Source organism: Electrophorus electricus, chromosome 24, assembly GCF_041902795.1.
Source record: "Electrophorus electricus isolate QZ-2024a chromosome 24, ASM4190279v1, whole genome shotgun sequence".
NCBI lineage: Eukaryota > Metazoa > Chordata > Actinopteri > Gymnotiformes > Gymnotidae > Electrophorus > Electrophorus electricus.
In genome coordinates, this window is record NC_137520.1 from 14,554,685 (window position 1) to 14,571,619 (window position 16,935).

General features: G+C 40.0%; 1 protein-coding gene across 1 annotated transcript; it reads left to right on the forward strand.

Moving 5' to 3' along the window:
* Nucleotides 1-163: 163 nt before the first annotated feature.
* Nucleotides 164-7,662, forward strand: atp6ap1a (ATPase H+ transporting accessory protein 1a). The gene is made up of 11 exons (XM_027001758.3): nucleotides 164-301; nucleotides 1,267-1,420; nucleotides 1,614-1,740; nucleotides 2,028-2,102; nucleotides 2,900-3,093; nucleotides 3,378-3,418; nucleotides 3,576-3,661; nucleotides 3,971-4,233; nucleotides 4,318-4,368; nucleotides 4,792-5,029; nucleotides 6,229-7,662. The coding sequence occupies exons 2-11, from the start codon at nucleotides 1,278-1,280 to the stop codon at nucleotides 6,436-6,438; spliced, it is 1,428 nt and encodes a 475-aa protein (XP_026857559.2). The 5' UTR covers nucleotides 164-301; nucleotides 1,267-1,277; the 3' UTR covers nucleotides 6,439-7,662.
* The last annotated feature ends 9,273 nt before the right edge of the window (nucleotides 7,663-16,935 follow it).

Consider the following 16,935-nt stretch of genomic DNA (forward strand, 5'->3'; position numbering starts at 1 on the left):
CTTGTTTACACAGAACTGCCTTAACAGAAAGGTGCTGAGTGATGGACTTGTGTAGTCTGGCACCGCACAGCTAGAAGGAAGCAGTAGACTTACTCCTGCTGTGGATTTACTGGATTTTGTGAATGCACAAGTACTGTATCGGTTTAGTCCATCCTGGTAAGTGCTTCATCAATCCAGGACATTTAGACTTGTATTCCAGGCCTCAGGAACAAAGATTATGCATAAAGAGCTCTGTTTTCTTGGTATGTGATGGGAACAATCTTCTAGATTTTGTGGTGGCCTGATGAACATTTTTGAGAAAGTGAGTAAACCTTTTTTATTATGTTGGTTTTAAATGTTTTAATACTAATTTGCACATTTTCAAATATTGTAAGATGCATTTCAAACTATGACTAAAACTTAAAATGATTTCTTAAATAGTTTTTTTTTTCCTTTTAATTTCTATACATTTAAAATGGCTGTAACATTTAAAATAAGGATCAATTATGAATCATGAGTAAGTGAATACCTTTAAGACAAAGATCAATGACTTGGACATCTGAAAATTTGCTGATTTCAATAAAAATGCTGAATATTTCCCCCACATGAATCTCAACCACTTAAGTACAATATTAATGTTAATAATGCAAACTTTAAAAATCAATTAGATATTTGTGTTGCACTTTGTGTTGCATATATCGTTTGATGAGGTTTGTGGAGAGAGAGAGACTTTGAAATTGTAAAGTTCTGTTTCCAGAGAAATAATGGACAGATATCCTTCATCAACTGTGCAAGCAAAGTGCTTCTAAATTAGTTGTAGTAGGAGCCACTTTTTATATTTTCTTTCCGTTTGGATTTCTCATATTTCGCCATCCTAATATGACACTTCCCTCGTTGCGACACCCCTCTGCGTAGTCTGTGGTGCCTTTTTCAATCCCTGTCTTGGATCCTTTGCTTTATTGCTTTATTCGTGGGGAGAACGCATAGTACAGAACAGAAAACCGCGTTATGGTGCTGTTTGTGGTTGCCCCGCTTACACCAGTGCGACCACCTAGACCAGCATGCTTTGAAATGGAGTCGCTTTCAGTGTCGTGGAAAGCACCAAGCCTCTTATTTGCAATTCTGCGATTTTTTTTTTTTTAATATATATATTTTTTAGAAAACCCTAACCCTACAACTAGTAAAACTATTATTTATTGGTAGATACATTGAAATAAATCATTTATAAAGAGCCCAAAGTTTTATTTAAGAAACTGTGGTCACGTGGTCTGTGTTGCTATGGTAAAGGTGGTTCTTGGATGCCCTACGTCACTGAGCTGAAGATGGCCGTTGGGAGGATGGTTGCTGTCCGGAACGCTACGGCTGTAGTCGTTTTGTTGAGTGTCTTCAGTGCTGGAAAATGCAACGAGCAAGTACCCCTGATGATGTGGTCCAGTAATGGGTAATTATTTCCCGCATGACTACGATAATCACATTTATTAGACGTTCGGACATTTTGTCGATTCAGTCATCTAACGCTAACTAGCCGCAAGCTGGATGCGTCAGGCCACAGCTACACAGGGTTTGTCGTTTTCTGTCAGTGTGTCCATCTCCTTCAGTCAGGTCGTGAAAGCTGTGGGTGTGTTGATCCCCAGGTTCCCGTTGCCATCCCAGAGCGCCCCGCTGGCTGGTGCCTCAGTGTCCAGCCGCCAGCTGCAGTCTTACCTGAGCACGGCGCTGAGCTCAACACCGCAGAATGTTTTACTCTTCCTCCAGGACAAGGTTAGCTGGACATGCTCAGCTTCTCACCCACACCAACTGTTGTATGAAAAATCTACTTCCTCTGTTCTACAACTGAATCGGAACCTTAGAAACGACTACTTTATAGCTTCGGGTGAAAGGTAGTTTATGACCGCGTCGTCATGTTCCTGAGAACTGTATCACGCGAGTGTGACACATTTGTACTTCTTAGGAGGTTTATGCAATTAATTACTTGATTAACCCCAAGGACTATAATCTTGACAGAATTTTGTGCAGATTATGTAACAGAAGTCGTTAATCTCTCTTAGTTGAGTGTCGATGACTTCACCATGTATGGTGGTGTGTTTGGAAATAAACAGGACAGCGCCTTCCCCAACCTTGAGGTGAGTAGTAATACGTGCACCTGTGTTGATGGGGGAACACAATTTCTTGTTGAAATTAATTTTATGCATTTATACAAATGTCGTCTTTTTTTAATTAGCCAAGTTAAATGATTCATTGAGTGATTTTGTATCTGACCTTCATGCTTCAGTTCTTGAGTTGGAGAACCTTTCTATGTATGTTGTGAATGCTGAGGGGTGTGTGATGGTGTCTGGCGGTCAGAGTGGGCTTGAAGCCAGGTGTGGTCACGGCACTCTCTATGCCATGAATGGTGTCAGAAGTGGGATGATATTGTGAGGCCATCAGGAGCATTACAGGGTCAGATCCCCACATCTCAGCTGTGTGGGGACAGTGTGAGCCCAATGTGGACCCCTAGTGAAGGGCTTGGGGTTGACTGGATGGATGGGTGAAGGGGACTGCCATTCCCTGAAGGAGAGAGAAGGTGGGCAGTGGGGTGAAACGTGTCTGCTGATCAGAGCATCGGTTTAACTGGAAGACACAGGTTCAAAGCAAAAATGTCTTCCTTTGTTACAGTGTACATATCTGCCTCAGTGTTCTGGAAGGCAAAGATAACAGGCCTACAAAATTTCAGCAATTAAGTCTTTCCTGTTTCTTCAGGGTCCTGTTTCTATTAAGAAGGCCACATGATCAAACCCATTAAGTGCACATAGTTACCGATGTCCACCTGAGCAGTCCTGTCTGGTTTCTCTCGCTCTCGACTGTTTTTACCCTGAAACCAGCTCTTAATTATACTGTAGAATACTTCTCAGACTGTATCGGTTCCCTGCCACAACACTAGGTGGCACTGCAGTCGTCATCCTCCTCCCTGCTGCTGCCGTCAGTGTCGTCCTTGGCCAGCGTAGCCCTGCCCTCGCTCCTTCAGGAGCAGATGGACACAGCACCACTCTACCTGGACCCAGAGACTCTCGCCCAGCTGCGGCTCAACGCCTCCCTTCCAGCCCTGCTTATCTTCCGTCTGCCCTACAGCTCCGGGTGAGCGCATGCACCCGCCCACGTGCCCTCACCCTGGTGGCAGCAGTGTGTGTCAAGAAAGCCTTAAACTCAGCACATTGGTAGCAGTGGTGGCAGTAAACCCAACACATCATGCAGATGGGATGCTGGTTCTGGCTCGGTTTGCAGGATTGGCTAAGATCCAGGACAGATGTCAGATCAGAACTCCTAATAATAAAATTAATTATTTAATCAAAAACTCAGGCAACAATCCAGTAATATCTACATTGCATTTGCTCTGGCACTGAACTGTCCTTCTCTCACAGGGCTGATATGATGTCTACTAAGGAGGTGCTCAGTGGAAATGGTGAGTGAGATGTACAGTAATCCAAACACTAGAAGCTGTCTTCCATTTGCTTATCTGATGATTGTCTCTAGTGGGCTGTCAGACTGATTTTAAAATGCACAGTTTTTGTGTACAAACGCTGAGTTTGTTACGTACAAGCCGTGTGTGTGTGTTTCAGACGAGGTGATTGGTCAGGTGCTGAATATTATGAATGGCCAGTCAGTGCCATACACGGCTGTGTACACGGCGTTCCGACCCTCACGGGTAAGCCACTGCTCCTGAGTAAAAGGCCTGTCCTCAGAAGCATACTTTGTCCCAGTAGTCTGCAGTGCTCCCAAAGAATTTGAGTGTTTGTTTTTTTTTTTAATTGGCCATTTATCATCTTGTAAGGCAAGACCAGGTTAGGTTAATGTGTGTGAGAACACTGCCATAAACAATGAAGAGTAATGCAGAGTGAGAATGTAGGATGCATAGCCGAATCAGCTATGAGTGGTATTAATTACCCTCACTGAAATCTAATAAAGAACTACTGTTAGCATGCAGAAATTGGTGACCTGTCCTCCGTCCCGCTAGGTGATGGCGGAGCAGCCCATGGCTGCCCTCTCGGCAGGGGGGCGATCACTGCTGCAGTCCAGGCAGAAGGACCCCGCTGACCCCTACCCGCCCGTGGAGTTTAAGGAGCGCGGTTCCTCCTGCATCCTGCTGTGGGCTGAGAACCTCACCATCAGCCACTTCCACTCCGGGAAGTGGCAAAGGCATGACCTTGCCCCCAGGACCTTTGGCGAGGGGGTTTCCCCCGACCTGGAGGGCTCCTTCTGTAACAGGACTCACTCCAGGTGGGGCACTCGGCTGCATCTTACTGAAAGACAACGAGACATCGTCACAGCTCCTGTGTCAAAGTTTGTTTCTTTTGTCTACAGGCTGGTCCTCAACTATGAAAATGTATTGATGTACCGCAGTTTCAAGCTCATGTAAGTATTGGTATAACTATTTAAAGTCACAGAAATGGCTGTTTCTGCCTGTTTATCTACTCATTTCTTGAATACAGCAATCTCACTGCTGTCAGGAAAGCATTTGAATCCTCTGTAGATAAATCCTGGTTTCCTTTAGAAACCTAACCTGACTCAAGCAGCGTGTAAGATTAGCAGTTTTTTATGTCCATAACGTGTCTTGGGAGGGTTAATAAATAATGACTGGGCAGAGAAGTCATACCTCAGGGCACCTCAGCCAGATCAGCTGAGCGTTCTGCTACAGTTAGCGCACATGTAAACAACTCGCGTACACATGCTCACTGTGCTGATACCCACTAACTGCTAGCTGTTGATATGGGCATGCGCTAGCTACCTCAGCATGCCACGCTAGCCGTTGTAGCTGTAGCTGTGCTGTCCCTGCAGCTTTGAGATGAGCCAGAGGCACTATAAGGTATCGGCCCGTGGCTGGTTCAGCCTGGACTTGGTGAAGCTAGAGTACGACGGCAAGAGGGCCTCCTTCAATGGCAGCAGGAGCATCTACGCCCCCGTGGAGTTCTCCTACCACTGCGACTCCGTCACCAGCTTCCTCTACCCTCAACTAGTCCCCTTCTCCTCCAAGGACAATGCCAATGACTGGAGGCTCTTCTTTGATGATTTCCAGGTATTTTAATAATAATAATAATAATAATAATATTAATCAAAATAATTGATGGCACCTTTAACAGACCCAAGGTCACTTTACAATAACAAAGATGGAGAGAGAGAAAAAAATCAACACATTCAACACGAATAGGAAGAAATGAGATGTTGATAAAGGAAGTGTGTTAAGTTCTGATTTGAAAGAGGAAAGAGGAGGAGAGATTGAGTTTTGCGACCATGACACTAAAGGATCTGCCTCCTACAGAGACCAACCTGAACTCGAGTTTGGAGTGGTGATCTGCTTCAGAAGACCGCAGTGTACATGTAGGGGGTCAGCTAGGTAGGGAGGTGCAAGACCATGCAGGGCGTTCAATGTAAGGAGGGTTTTAAACTGAATGTGTTGAGTGACGGGGAGCCAGTGTAGCTGATGTAGACTAGGAGTGATGTGGACTCATTTCCTTATATGGAGGAGGATTCTCATGGCTGAGTTTTGGACACGTTGAAGTGAGGTGGGTTATTTTGTTTGGGATGCCATCAAAGAGAGAGTTGCAGTAGTCAAGACGGGAGGTGACTGGTTCTCACCCCCGAATCTCCACGCTATTACGGAGATAGAAAAAAATGTCATGAGAAACTCCTTTTAACAAAGAGGGACAATTGAACAAGCAGTAGAAGAGAAGAGACCAGAGTTGCACTGGGCCAAAATGCAGCCATTTATAACAGAGATTTTAAATACAGCTGGAGCAGCGCCACAGGTTTGCAGGTTACTTTCAGCGATCTTTATTATGGAAATGTTTTGTTGTGTTGCCAAGTCTGGGGGGTATTTCATAAAGCATGATTTTCCACTTAGTCATATGAGCTGACCTTGGAAAAATTTGTAAAATCTGGAAATTCCCCAAATCTGAAACATAGACTTCAATAATGGTGGTGTTTTGTTTTTTCCTTATGACACCTCAATAAGAGCCTGATGGTATGCTTTAAAATACAAAAAAAAAAAAAAAAAAAAATTATAAGCAGTTTATAAAGTGAATAACCTTACACCTAGCACATGGCTAAATAGGGTTTATAGATTGATTTATTCTAAAGCTGCATCCTGCACTGTCCCTTGGTCTCATCATGGAGAGTGCGCCCGAGCCCTTTACGTCACTGAGACACTTCTGAGGAATCCCAGCCAGGCTGCATGGTGTGTTTCCTGTCTTGACAATTCCTCTTCCTGCGCCACAGATCCAGGGCTTCAATGTGACGGGGAAGGATTTCTCGTATGCCAGCGACTGCGCGGGCTTCTTCTCGCCAGGTATCTGGATGGGGCTGCTGACCTCCCTGCTCCTGGTGCTGGTACTCACCTACGGCCTGCACATGGTCATGCGGCTGCACACCATGGACCGCTTCGACGACCCCAAGGGCCCTGCCATCTCCGTGCCCCAGACGGAGTGATGCCGAGTCAGGCCCATCTCCGCTTGGAAGCCCCGTCTACGTTCCCAAATACTCCTTTGCCAGGGTCAGCTCAGTTCTGGCTACACTGTCACCATTGGTGGCTGTGTGGTTTTTGATCAGCTGTGTCTGTGTGCATCTTCATTTCAGCACTGCAGTAGCCTCCTCATTCTGTCCAACTACGGCAGGCTGTGTAGTTTTCTCAATCGGCATTTAAATTCAGTGTTATTTGAGTTTTGAATTGGGGCTCACTGTTTACATTTTTCTGTCTCTCTCTCTCTCTCTCTCTCTCTGAGGGCATGGGCTTGTTTAATTGCAAATGAAAGCAAAAGGTTTGTTTTAACTGATTTATCATTCCATCTTATTTTGGTCATCCCATCTGTGTTTGAGGAAATAATTGAAAAATTAGCCTGTAGTTACAACAGGAGTTACTTCCTTCCAACAGAGTTCTGACATGCTATGTTTTATAATCTGATTTAAAAAAACAAAATGGCCAAAAACAAAGGTACTCCTGAGCTGTCGTTAGGGGGATGACCACTAGCTGTCACAGGAAATTGTAAGACGTAAAAACTTGGCTGCAGCCAAGGTGATTCAAACGTGAAATGGAACAAAAGGAGACCAAGTGCAATAAGGCTCACATAAAAAAAAATGTGATGAACTGAAATGGCCAGATGTACACATGCCATTGGTTTTGTTTTCTAAACTCAGTGTCTGACCATCAGACATGAGAAATTTTAAAATCTTTCTGTATATTTTGAGCTGTTTGAAATGAGTATAGAATGACGTCAATGTATTTACCAGTGGAGCCTGTGGTTTTGAATAATTGTATATATGAGACTATAATATTGCTGTTTAGTAGTTAGATGAAATCTTATTTATTTGTGGATGTGAGCATTTGCTGTACGATCCTGAAGCTTTTTCTTTAGTCACCGTGGAGTTGTGTGCTGACATTTGTCCTAAATGTACATTCTACACAGAGCAGGAGTAGGCTGGATTTATTGTTAAGGGTTCTGGGTCATTTGATTACTGCAGCCTTCAAGCTGATCCTGCAACCTCCATATCATATACTCTGAGTATTTGTAGTGCAGTGATTTGAAGATCAGGAAATCTGCAGATCTGTGTTGAAATTTGCATTATGTGAATGCACCCTTAAATGTTGCACTGTATCATTTCATAGCTGAAAGGAAAAATTAAGACATAATAAATGTGATGTTTGGTTGACTGAAATTCTCTTACTGTGAAGTGTTTTTTTGGGGGGGTTGATATTTTGTCAATGTAAGATGAAATACAAAAGGTAGTGTTTTAAGTTTTCAAATTGCAAACAAAAATATCTCACAATACAATTGTATGATGACTGCACAGTAAATATGAGCAAACAATTGATCATGAAGTACAACACTGGATAAAATTATGCTGTTGTATGACAAAGTGGAAAATAAATAATTGAAAGAATACCATTAAACAAATGTTATATCATTGGAAGAAGTTTTAACATCAATGTTTAAAGTATGACTCACAAATCAAGTTTGATGACAATTTAAAAAAAAAAGGATTCGATATTTTATTTATATATATATATATATATATATATATATATATATATATATATATATATAGCTCTGGAAAAAAAGAGACCACTACACAATGATCAGTTTCTCTAGTTTTACAATTGATGCCTATGTGTTTGACCAGGCTGAGCAGTTTTGTTTTATTCTATAAACTACTGGCAACATTTCCAAATTCCAGATAAAAATATTGCATTTTAGAGCATCTTTTTTTTATGAAAATGACTAATGGTCAAAATAAAACAGTTGCAGAAATTTCAGACTACAAATAATGCAAAGAAAACAAGCTCATATTCATTTATAAACAACAGGGCTAATATTTCAACTTGGGATGAGTCAAGAAATCAATAGTTGGTGGAATAACCCTGATTTCACAGCTTTCATGCGTCTTGGCATGCTTTCCACCAGTCTTTCACATTGCTGTTGGGTAACTTTACGCCACTCCTGGCACAGAAATTCCAGGAGCTCGGCTTTGTTTGATGGCTCCATCTTCCTCTTGATTACATTCCAGAGGTTTTCAATGGGGTTCAGGTTTGAAGATTGGGCTGGCCATGATAGAGTCTTGATCTGGTGGTCCCGCATCCACACTTTGATTGACCTGGCTGTGTAACATGGAGCATTGTCCTGTTGAAAAAACCAATCATTAGAGTTGGGAAACATTGTCAGAGCAGAAGGAAGCAAGTTTTCTTCCAGCACAGTTTTGTAAGTGGCATGATTCTTATGTCCTTCACAAAGACAAATCTGCCCGATTCCAGCCTTGCTGAAACACCCCCAGATCATCACCGATCTTGCACCAAATTTCACAGCGGGTGCGAGACACTCTGGCTTGTAGGCCTCTCCAGGTCTCCATCTAACCATTACATGACCAGGTGTTGGACAAAGCTGAAAATTGCACTCATCAGAGAAGATGACCTTACTCTAGTCCTCTACGGTCAAATCCTTATGGTCTTTTGCAAACTTCAGTCTGGCTCTTCTTTGCTTCTCATTGATGAAGGGCTTTTTTCTAGTTTTGCATGACTTCAGCCCTGCCTCCAGAAGCCTGTTTTGAACCGTCTTTGCTGTGCAATTCACCCCAGCTTCTGTATGCAATTCTTTTTGTAGGTCACTTGACATCATCTTATAGTTTTTAGGTGACATTTGAATGAGGTGATAATCATCACGGTCAGCAGAGAGTCGTTTTTGACCTCTTCCAGTCTGTAGCTGTTGTTGTCCCATGTGTTTGCTGCTTGACCTTGTTCTTATGAACCGTAGTTTTTGAAATTTTCAAGACAGAAGCAACCTGACGCTCACTGTATCCGTCTGCCAGTAAAAGTACAATGGAACCCTTCTTTTTCTCATTAAGAACCTTTCTTTTCAACTATTTTGGCATGGCCTGTAGCTGTAGTTTGACTACACTTACTTTATTAGTCCTGGCACTGCTTTTTCCATCCAGCTGGTTCTATAACAAAAGAAGAGTGATGACAGCAGCAGTGGTTTTTATACTGTTGCTCATTAGAATATGATTTTGTTAAAGTGATCACCTATTCCGCATCTCATTAAGTAGAATGAGGTTTGTCTGTGAAGGAATTTAACAAACACTTGAATGGAATGGTTGCTGTACATGTGGAGATGCTGATTTAACAAAGAATTGGAGTGGTCTCTTATTTTTTTCCGGAGCTGTATATATATAAGGGAGTTTCTCACTCATTGTTAATGAACCAGTAGCCAATCAAACCCACAAAGAGCACTGACTTCAACAAGGACTATTACAGTGGTACAGTGGCTGTCATTCAGAGTAACACAGGCATGTATTCTTCTCTGTGTGGGTCAGAGCTAGCTGACACAGTAATAAATCAAAAATACTAATTCAAAGTTCCATTGTGTCCTTGTGGTTGGAGGCGTGACAAGGATCAAGCACGTCAATGTTTTATTGTAATCTGAATAGGTTTTAAAATGACTGACTTAGGCTGGGCAGACTTATTGTATAGACTAAGTAATTATAACTATAGAAGGACATGTAACTGGTTCCTGTGTATGTGTGAATGTACATGTTTTGCCAGAGCTGCTCATGTTCGTGTGTCTTTCATGGAGACATGGCTATTAATAGCCAACCCTACCTACCAGTGAGGACAAATTGGTTGCCCATAATGGAGCTGTGACCTGTGTGTGCTGGCTGTGTGTCCACACTTTACCTCCTCAAACTCAGGTTCAGTCTGCCCCCAGTGGAGCCCGCCCTTCTCCAGAGTCTCAGGCTCACACATCCTGCGTCAGTCTTCAACTGATTGGGCAGGCTCACTGCTCTCTTGGGACTTCCCCACATCACATGACCATCAGAAAGCACACAACGGTGCTTCAACAAACAGGTGATTTCTCTTGACACTTGCAAATGAGAGTAGAGGCTGAACCATCTTCTTCATGCTGCAGCACATCGAGAGTATGTTCTGGGATTCTTGGTTGTCGTTCCAAACCTGCTGTCAGTCAGGGGAAGCTTTCCCAGCTAAGCGTGTCCTTCCAGGTACTGAGATGATGCAACCTGTTTGATATCTGATGTGAATGTGGCGTGAGAGTTGTGAAGCTACAGGCACAATGACCTTCTCACACTCAGAGTTCCTCTCGGCCTTGGCTGTGCAATTCTCATTGACTCACAGAACTATGACTCTGCTATAATTCTAAATACACAGTAAATATGACAACATGCAGAAGGTGTAAACTGCTGACACAGTATGAGTTGACATTCCCAAGACCATTTTGTCAGTATTTAAAGCCAAACTCAAATCCGATATATATTTGGATTTAAAAATATTTCAAATTTACTTAAATATTTACCTACTACGAGGTCCAGTGTACCTGCCTGTGGGAAAGAGATAGGGAGTTCAATTTTGTAGGTATTTGGTTTTATCAGGTGCTGTTTGTAACAGCCGAGGGTTTGATCTGTAGCCGAGGGGTCTATTACTGATGTGGTGCATATGGGTGGCATGCACAGTTTGAGGGAACAGAATCATGTCTGAGTTTTCAGCTCAGGAGATATGAATAATCCCACAGTCTGACAGTCACTGTGGCCTTCTTTACTACATTAAATAGTCATATTAAATTAAAAAATAATATTCAAATTAAGCAGTGTCTCTGTTGTGTAACATAGAGCTTTGTCACATCCAAACATTTGACTACACTGCAAAGAACCGACATGATTGTTCAAAATGATACGGCGTTGTTCTCTGCTCTGCTAGAAGCCCCATTGGTTAGGTGTTCTAGTGGCCTTGAGGCAGGTGTCCTACTGACTCTCTGACGGTAGCAGTCAATAGGATGAAGAGGAGTGTTCAGCCCAGGACTGTGCTGACAAAGACACACCTTCTCTGGCTATATTTGCTCCACTCAAGGGGCTCTTTGATACTCTGACACACATTTATTTTTACACTTGCACTTTTGCCAACATACACTATATGGCCAAATTCTACAGACCCCTACTAGCTAATGATCATCTTTAGCACTGTTAGCATGTCTGGGTGGAGTATTGGTTTAATGATAAAATATACACTGTATGGATAAACAGATGCACATGTGCCATCCTCAAGCCAGCAATCTCTGAACCAAACCAGAAGCTGCAAAGGGAGTGAGAGAGTAGTGATTTTAGCAGGAACTTTGGCTTCTTTTAATTCTCATTGTGCTGGTTGATTTAAGGATGAATAAATCCTGTTCTCTCCATGCTCAGCTATTGCCAGTACAAGATATCTTTGGACTCTCTGGCTCTCATAAACGATGAAGATCAGCAGATCAAACAAATGAAAGGGCAGAAGGTTTCTAATTCACTGAAAACATCCTTTCAAATGTATCAAAGCTGGTTTTATCTATGAACCCAGACTGTGTTTGTAGTGCACAAAATTTTCATCATAAACCAAAATACAAGTTACTTGGTTATTAACAAAAAAGGCAAAATAAAAAGGCTCAAAGGCCTCACATTCAAGGTCCACGATGAAGCTGATCTTATCACAAAACTTCTGCTTGGATATACAATTATTCGATTAGAATAGAACATAGTCATAGTGTATTTCTCCTGATAATTTTCAATGTACAAATCACATAAACATATGGCAGTAATTAAATGAGAGAAGAACTAGTCAAAGCTTTTACTATATTAACTAATTTTCACTGACAATTTCAAATTAAACTAAAGATAAAAATAATTACTTATTTATCTTATTTATAATACATTTATTTTGTCTAGGAAACAGGTTAATGATCAAACTATATAGATTAAGGGCAGGAATTGTTTTTAAATGTTTCTTAATGTTTATTCAGAAATCCTTTTGTCTTTAGAGCAAGTCACAATATATGTTTAACTTTTTTTTTAAAAATTGGCTTCCTGCAAGCATTTTTTCACAAAAGAAACGTGGTAGTATAATGTAGTATAATGTATTGTGGTTTGAGTAATTCGAGTGTTTTTGTAATTCTAATTTTCTGATATCCCTTATAGAAATGTTGACGATACTGCCCTCTGGTGATGATGTGGTGAAGAATAATGCTAAAACCAAAAAACATGGTTTCTCAATTTCAGACCCAGCCACACAGTGCCGTATTTTAGTGAATTTAGTTCGGCTAATTTAAAATACCTTCATAGAGTATATCTGCCAGCATATACCGAAGCTATGTTTCCAATAAGCAAAGGATTAACAAGTAATACTCTAACATAAGATTCCAGTTAGACTACTATTTGTTTTTGAATCTGGGGACATCACGCAAAGCTTTGTCTTATCAAAATCAAACATGCAAATAATGAAGTGTACTGTGTTCATTATTAACCTGTGTGGATGTTCATTTAAATCACCATCATTCAGTGGTAGACTGTATTTGAATATTTGAATGGACAAACAGTGAATGGCAGCTAGTGAAGTCCAGTATGTATAATACCATTTACATAAAGCTAATACATTTTCTCTTGGCTATATGCTATAGCAGCAGCAGTTTCCCCATCTAACCCAGCTAAGATATTTCTGTTATGCACTGTACCACATAATCACCAGGCTGCTGTGTAAATGTCAGGTTACAGTTATTATATACAGTACCTTATTATATACACGACTGGACATTTACAGAAATGATATGAACACACAGGAAGCAGAGGCTATCCTGCTTTCATCATACGCGAGTAGCATGTTTTGTCTTATCATGTTTTATGGACTGTGGAAGGACAGTTTCCCAGGTCAGTTTCAGCATATATATATATATATATATATATGTCTCATCCACCTGGTTTTGTCATCTTCCATTCTAGGACCATGTTTAGGTCCACGTCCTAAACATCAGATGACTGAACTGTGGGAAGTGGGTTGAGTGGGCTTACGACCATCAGAACAATCCATATATGTCATCCCCCTGCCTACTGATGCTAATGTTCATTTCTATTGCTAAAAATTAACATCATCATTAACATTATCATGGAAAGAAATAACGCACAAACATGATATCTTACATGGTGGTGTGGGTCTCAGAGAGTGCAGCATGCAGAATCTCTCCTCTTGTGGGACACACTTACATTCTTCTTAACTTCATATTTTGGTGTTTTGTGTTGGACAAACAGGTGCTCCTGTACCTTATTTTATTGTCTGTCTATGTGTAAGAAATATAATCAGACAATCAAGAATATCCTTCATGATTTGTGACATTGTGAAACATTTGATCTAGTAAAAAGATTAACGTATCTTCACTCAAGATATGAAAAATGTTTCATGTGATCCAAAGCAAGATATATTAATGGTTGTATTGTGTTTATAGGCTTAGCATGCTTAAAGTTTCAGTTTATTTTAGTATAAATTGCTTTTATTGGTTTGTTTGCTTTATTCATAATACAGTTTTCCTCTCTGTGATACATATTCATACATTTTTACACATGCGATGGTTTTGTTGTCTCTTGTAATTATTTCACCATTATAATCTGTTCTACACTGGGCAGGGATTAGAAAGTAATCATAGGTAAATTCAGAGTGGACCCCCTTTGGTAAAGTCTTTATGGGTTGTTAATTTACATTTATCTGACACTTTTATTCCAAGCAATTTATGACTGAATACATTTGAGGGTTAATGGCCTTGCTAAGGGGCCCAACAGTGGTAACTTGGCACTGGTGGAGCTTGAACCAGCAACTGCCCACTTGCAAGTCATGTACCTTAACCTCTGAGCTAACACTGCCCTGTTTAGAAGCCCTCCAATAATCTCACTCCTACTGACCTGTGTAACTACAGCAACGCAGACATTCCAAGCCTCTATTACAGAACAGAAAACTAACATGATGATATCCTAACGTGGTGATATCCTAACGTAATGATATCCTAACGTGGTGATATCCTAACGTAATGATATCCTAACATGATGTTATCCTAACATGGTGATATCCTAATATAATGATATCCTAACCTGGTGATATCCTAACGTAATGATATCCTAACGTGGTGATATCCTAACGTAATGATATCCTAACATGATGTTATCCTAACATGGTGATATCCTAACTTGATGATATCCTAACATGATGTTATCCTAACATGGTGATATCCTAACTTGATGATATCCTAACATGGTGATATCCTAACATAATGATATCCTAACATGATGTTATCCTGACATGTTGATATCTTAACATGGTGATATCCTAACATAATGTTATCCTAACTTGATGATATCCTAACTTGATGTTATCCTAACATGGTGATATCCTAACTTGATGATATCCTAACATGGTGATATCCTAACGTAATGATATCCTAACATGATGTTATCCTAACATGGTGATATCCTAATATAATGATATCCGAACGTGGTGATATCCTAACGTAATGATATCCTAACGTGGTGATATCCTAACGTAATGATATCCTAACATGATGTTATCCTAACATAATGTTATCCTAACATGTTGATATCCTAACTTGATGATATCCTAACATGATGTTATCCTAACATGGTGATATCCTAACTTGATGATATCCTAACATGGTGATATCCTAACGTAATGATATCCTAACATGATGTTATCCTGACATGGTGATATCTTAACATGGTGATATCCTAACATAATGTTATCCTAACTTGATGATATCCTAACTTGATGTTATCCTAACATGGTGATATCCTAACTTGATGATATCCTAACATGGTGATATCCTAACTTGATGTTATCCTAACATAATGATATCCTAACATGGTGATATCCTAACTTGATGATATCCTAACATAGTGATATCCTAACATGGTGATATCCTAACATAGTGATATCCTAACATGGTGATATCCTAACTTGATGATATCCTAACATAGTGATATCCTAACATGGTGATATCCTAACATAGTGATATCCTAACATGGTGATATCCTAACATAGTGATATCCTAACATGGTGATATCCTAACTTGATGATATCCTAACATGGTGATATCCTAACTTGATGTTATCCTAACATAATGATATCCTAACATGGTGATATCCTAACTTGATGATATCCTAACATAGTGATATCCTAACATAGTGATATCCTAACTTGATGATATCCTAACATGATGATATCCTAACATGGTGATATCCTAACTTGATGTTATCCTAACATAGTGATATCCTAACATGGTGATATCCTAACTTGATGATATCCTAACATAGTGATATCCTAACATAGTGATATCCTAACATGGTGATATCCTAACTTGATGATATCCTAACATGGTGATATCCTAACATGGTGATATCCTAACATAGTGATATCCTAACATAGTGATATCCTAACATGGTGATATCCTAACTTGATGATATCCTAACATGGTGATATCCTAACATGGTGATATCCTAACATAGTGATATCCTAACATAGTGATATCCTAACATGGTGATATCCTAACTTGATGATATCCTAACATGGTGATATCCTAACATAGTGATATCCTAACATAGTGATATCCTAACATGGTGATATCCTAACATGGTGATATCCTAACTTGATGATATCCTAACATAGTGATATCCTAACATGGTGATATCCTAACTTGATGATATCCTAACATGATGATATCTTAACATAGTGATATCCTAACTTGATGATATCCTAACATAGTGATATCCTAACATGGTGATATCCTAACTTGATGATATCCTAACATAGTGATATCCTAACATGGTGATATCCTAACATGGTGATATCCTAACTTGATGATATCCTAACATGGTGATATCCTAACATGGTGATATCCTAACATAGTGATATCCTAACATAGTGATATCCTAACATAGTGATATCCTAACATGGTGATATCCTAACTTGATGATATCCTAACATGGTGATATCCTAACATGGTGATATCCTAACATAGTGATATCCTAACATAGTGATATCCTAACATGGTGATATCCTAACTTGATGATATCCTAACATGGTGATATCCTAACATGGTGATATCCTAACATAGTGATATCCTAACATAGTGATATCCTAACATGGTGATATCCTAACTTGATGATATCCTAACATAGTGATATCCTAACATGGTGATATCCTAACTTGATGATATCCTAACATGATGATATCCTAACATAGTGATATCCTAACTTGATGATATCCTAACATAGTGATATCCTAACATGGTGATATCCTAACTTGATGATATCCTAACATAGTGATATCCTAACATGGTGATATCCTAACATGGTGATATCCTAACTTGATGATATCCTAACATGGTGATATCCTAACATGGTGATATCCTAACATAGTGATATCCTAACATAGTGATATCCTAACATGGTGATATCCTAACATAGTGATATCCTAACATAGTGATATCCTAACTTGATGATATCCTAACATGATGATATCCTAACATAGTGATATCCTAACTTGATGATATCCTAACATAGTGATATCCTAACATGGTGATATCCTAACTTGATGATATCCTAACATAGTGATATCCTAACATAGTG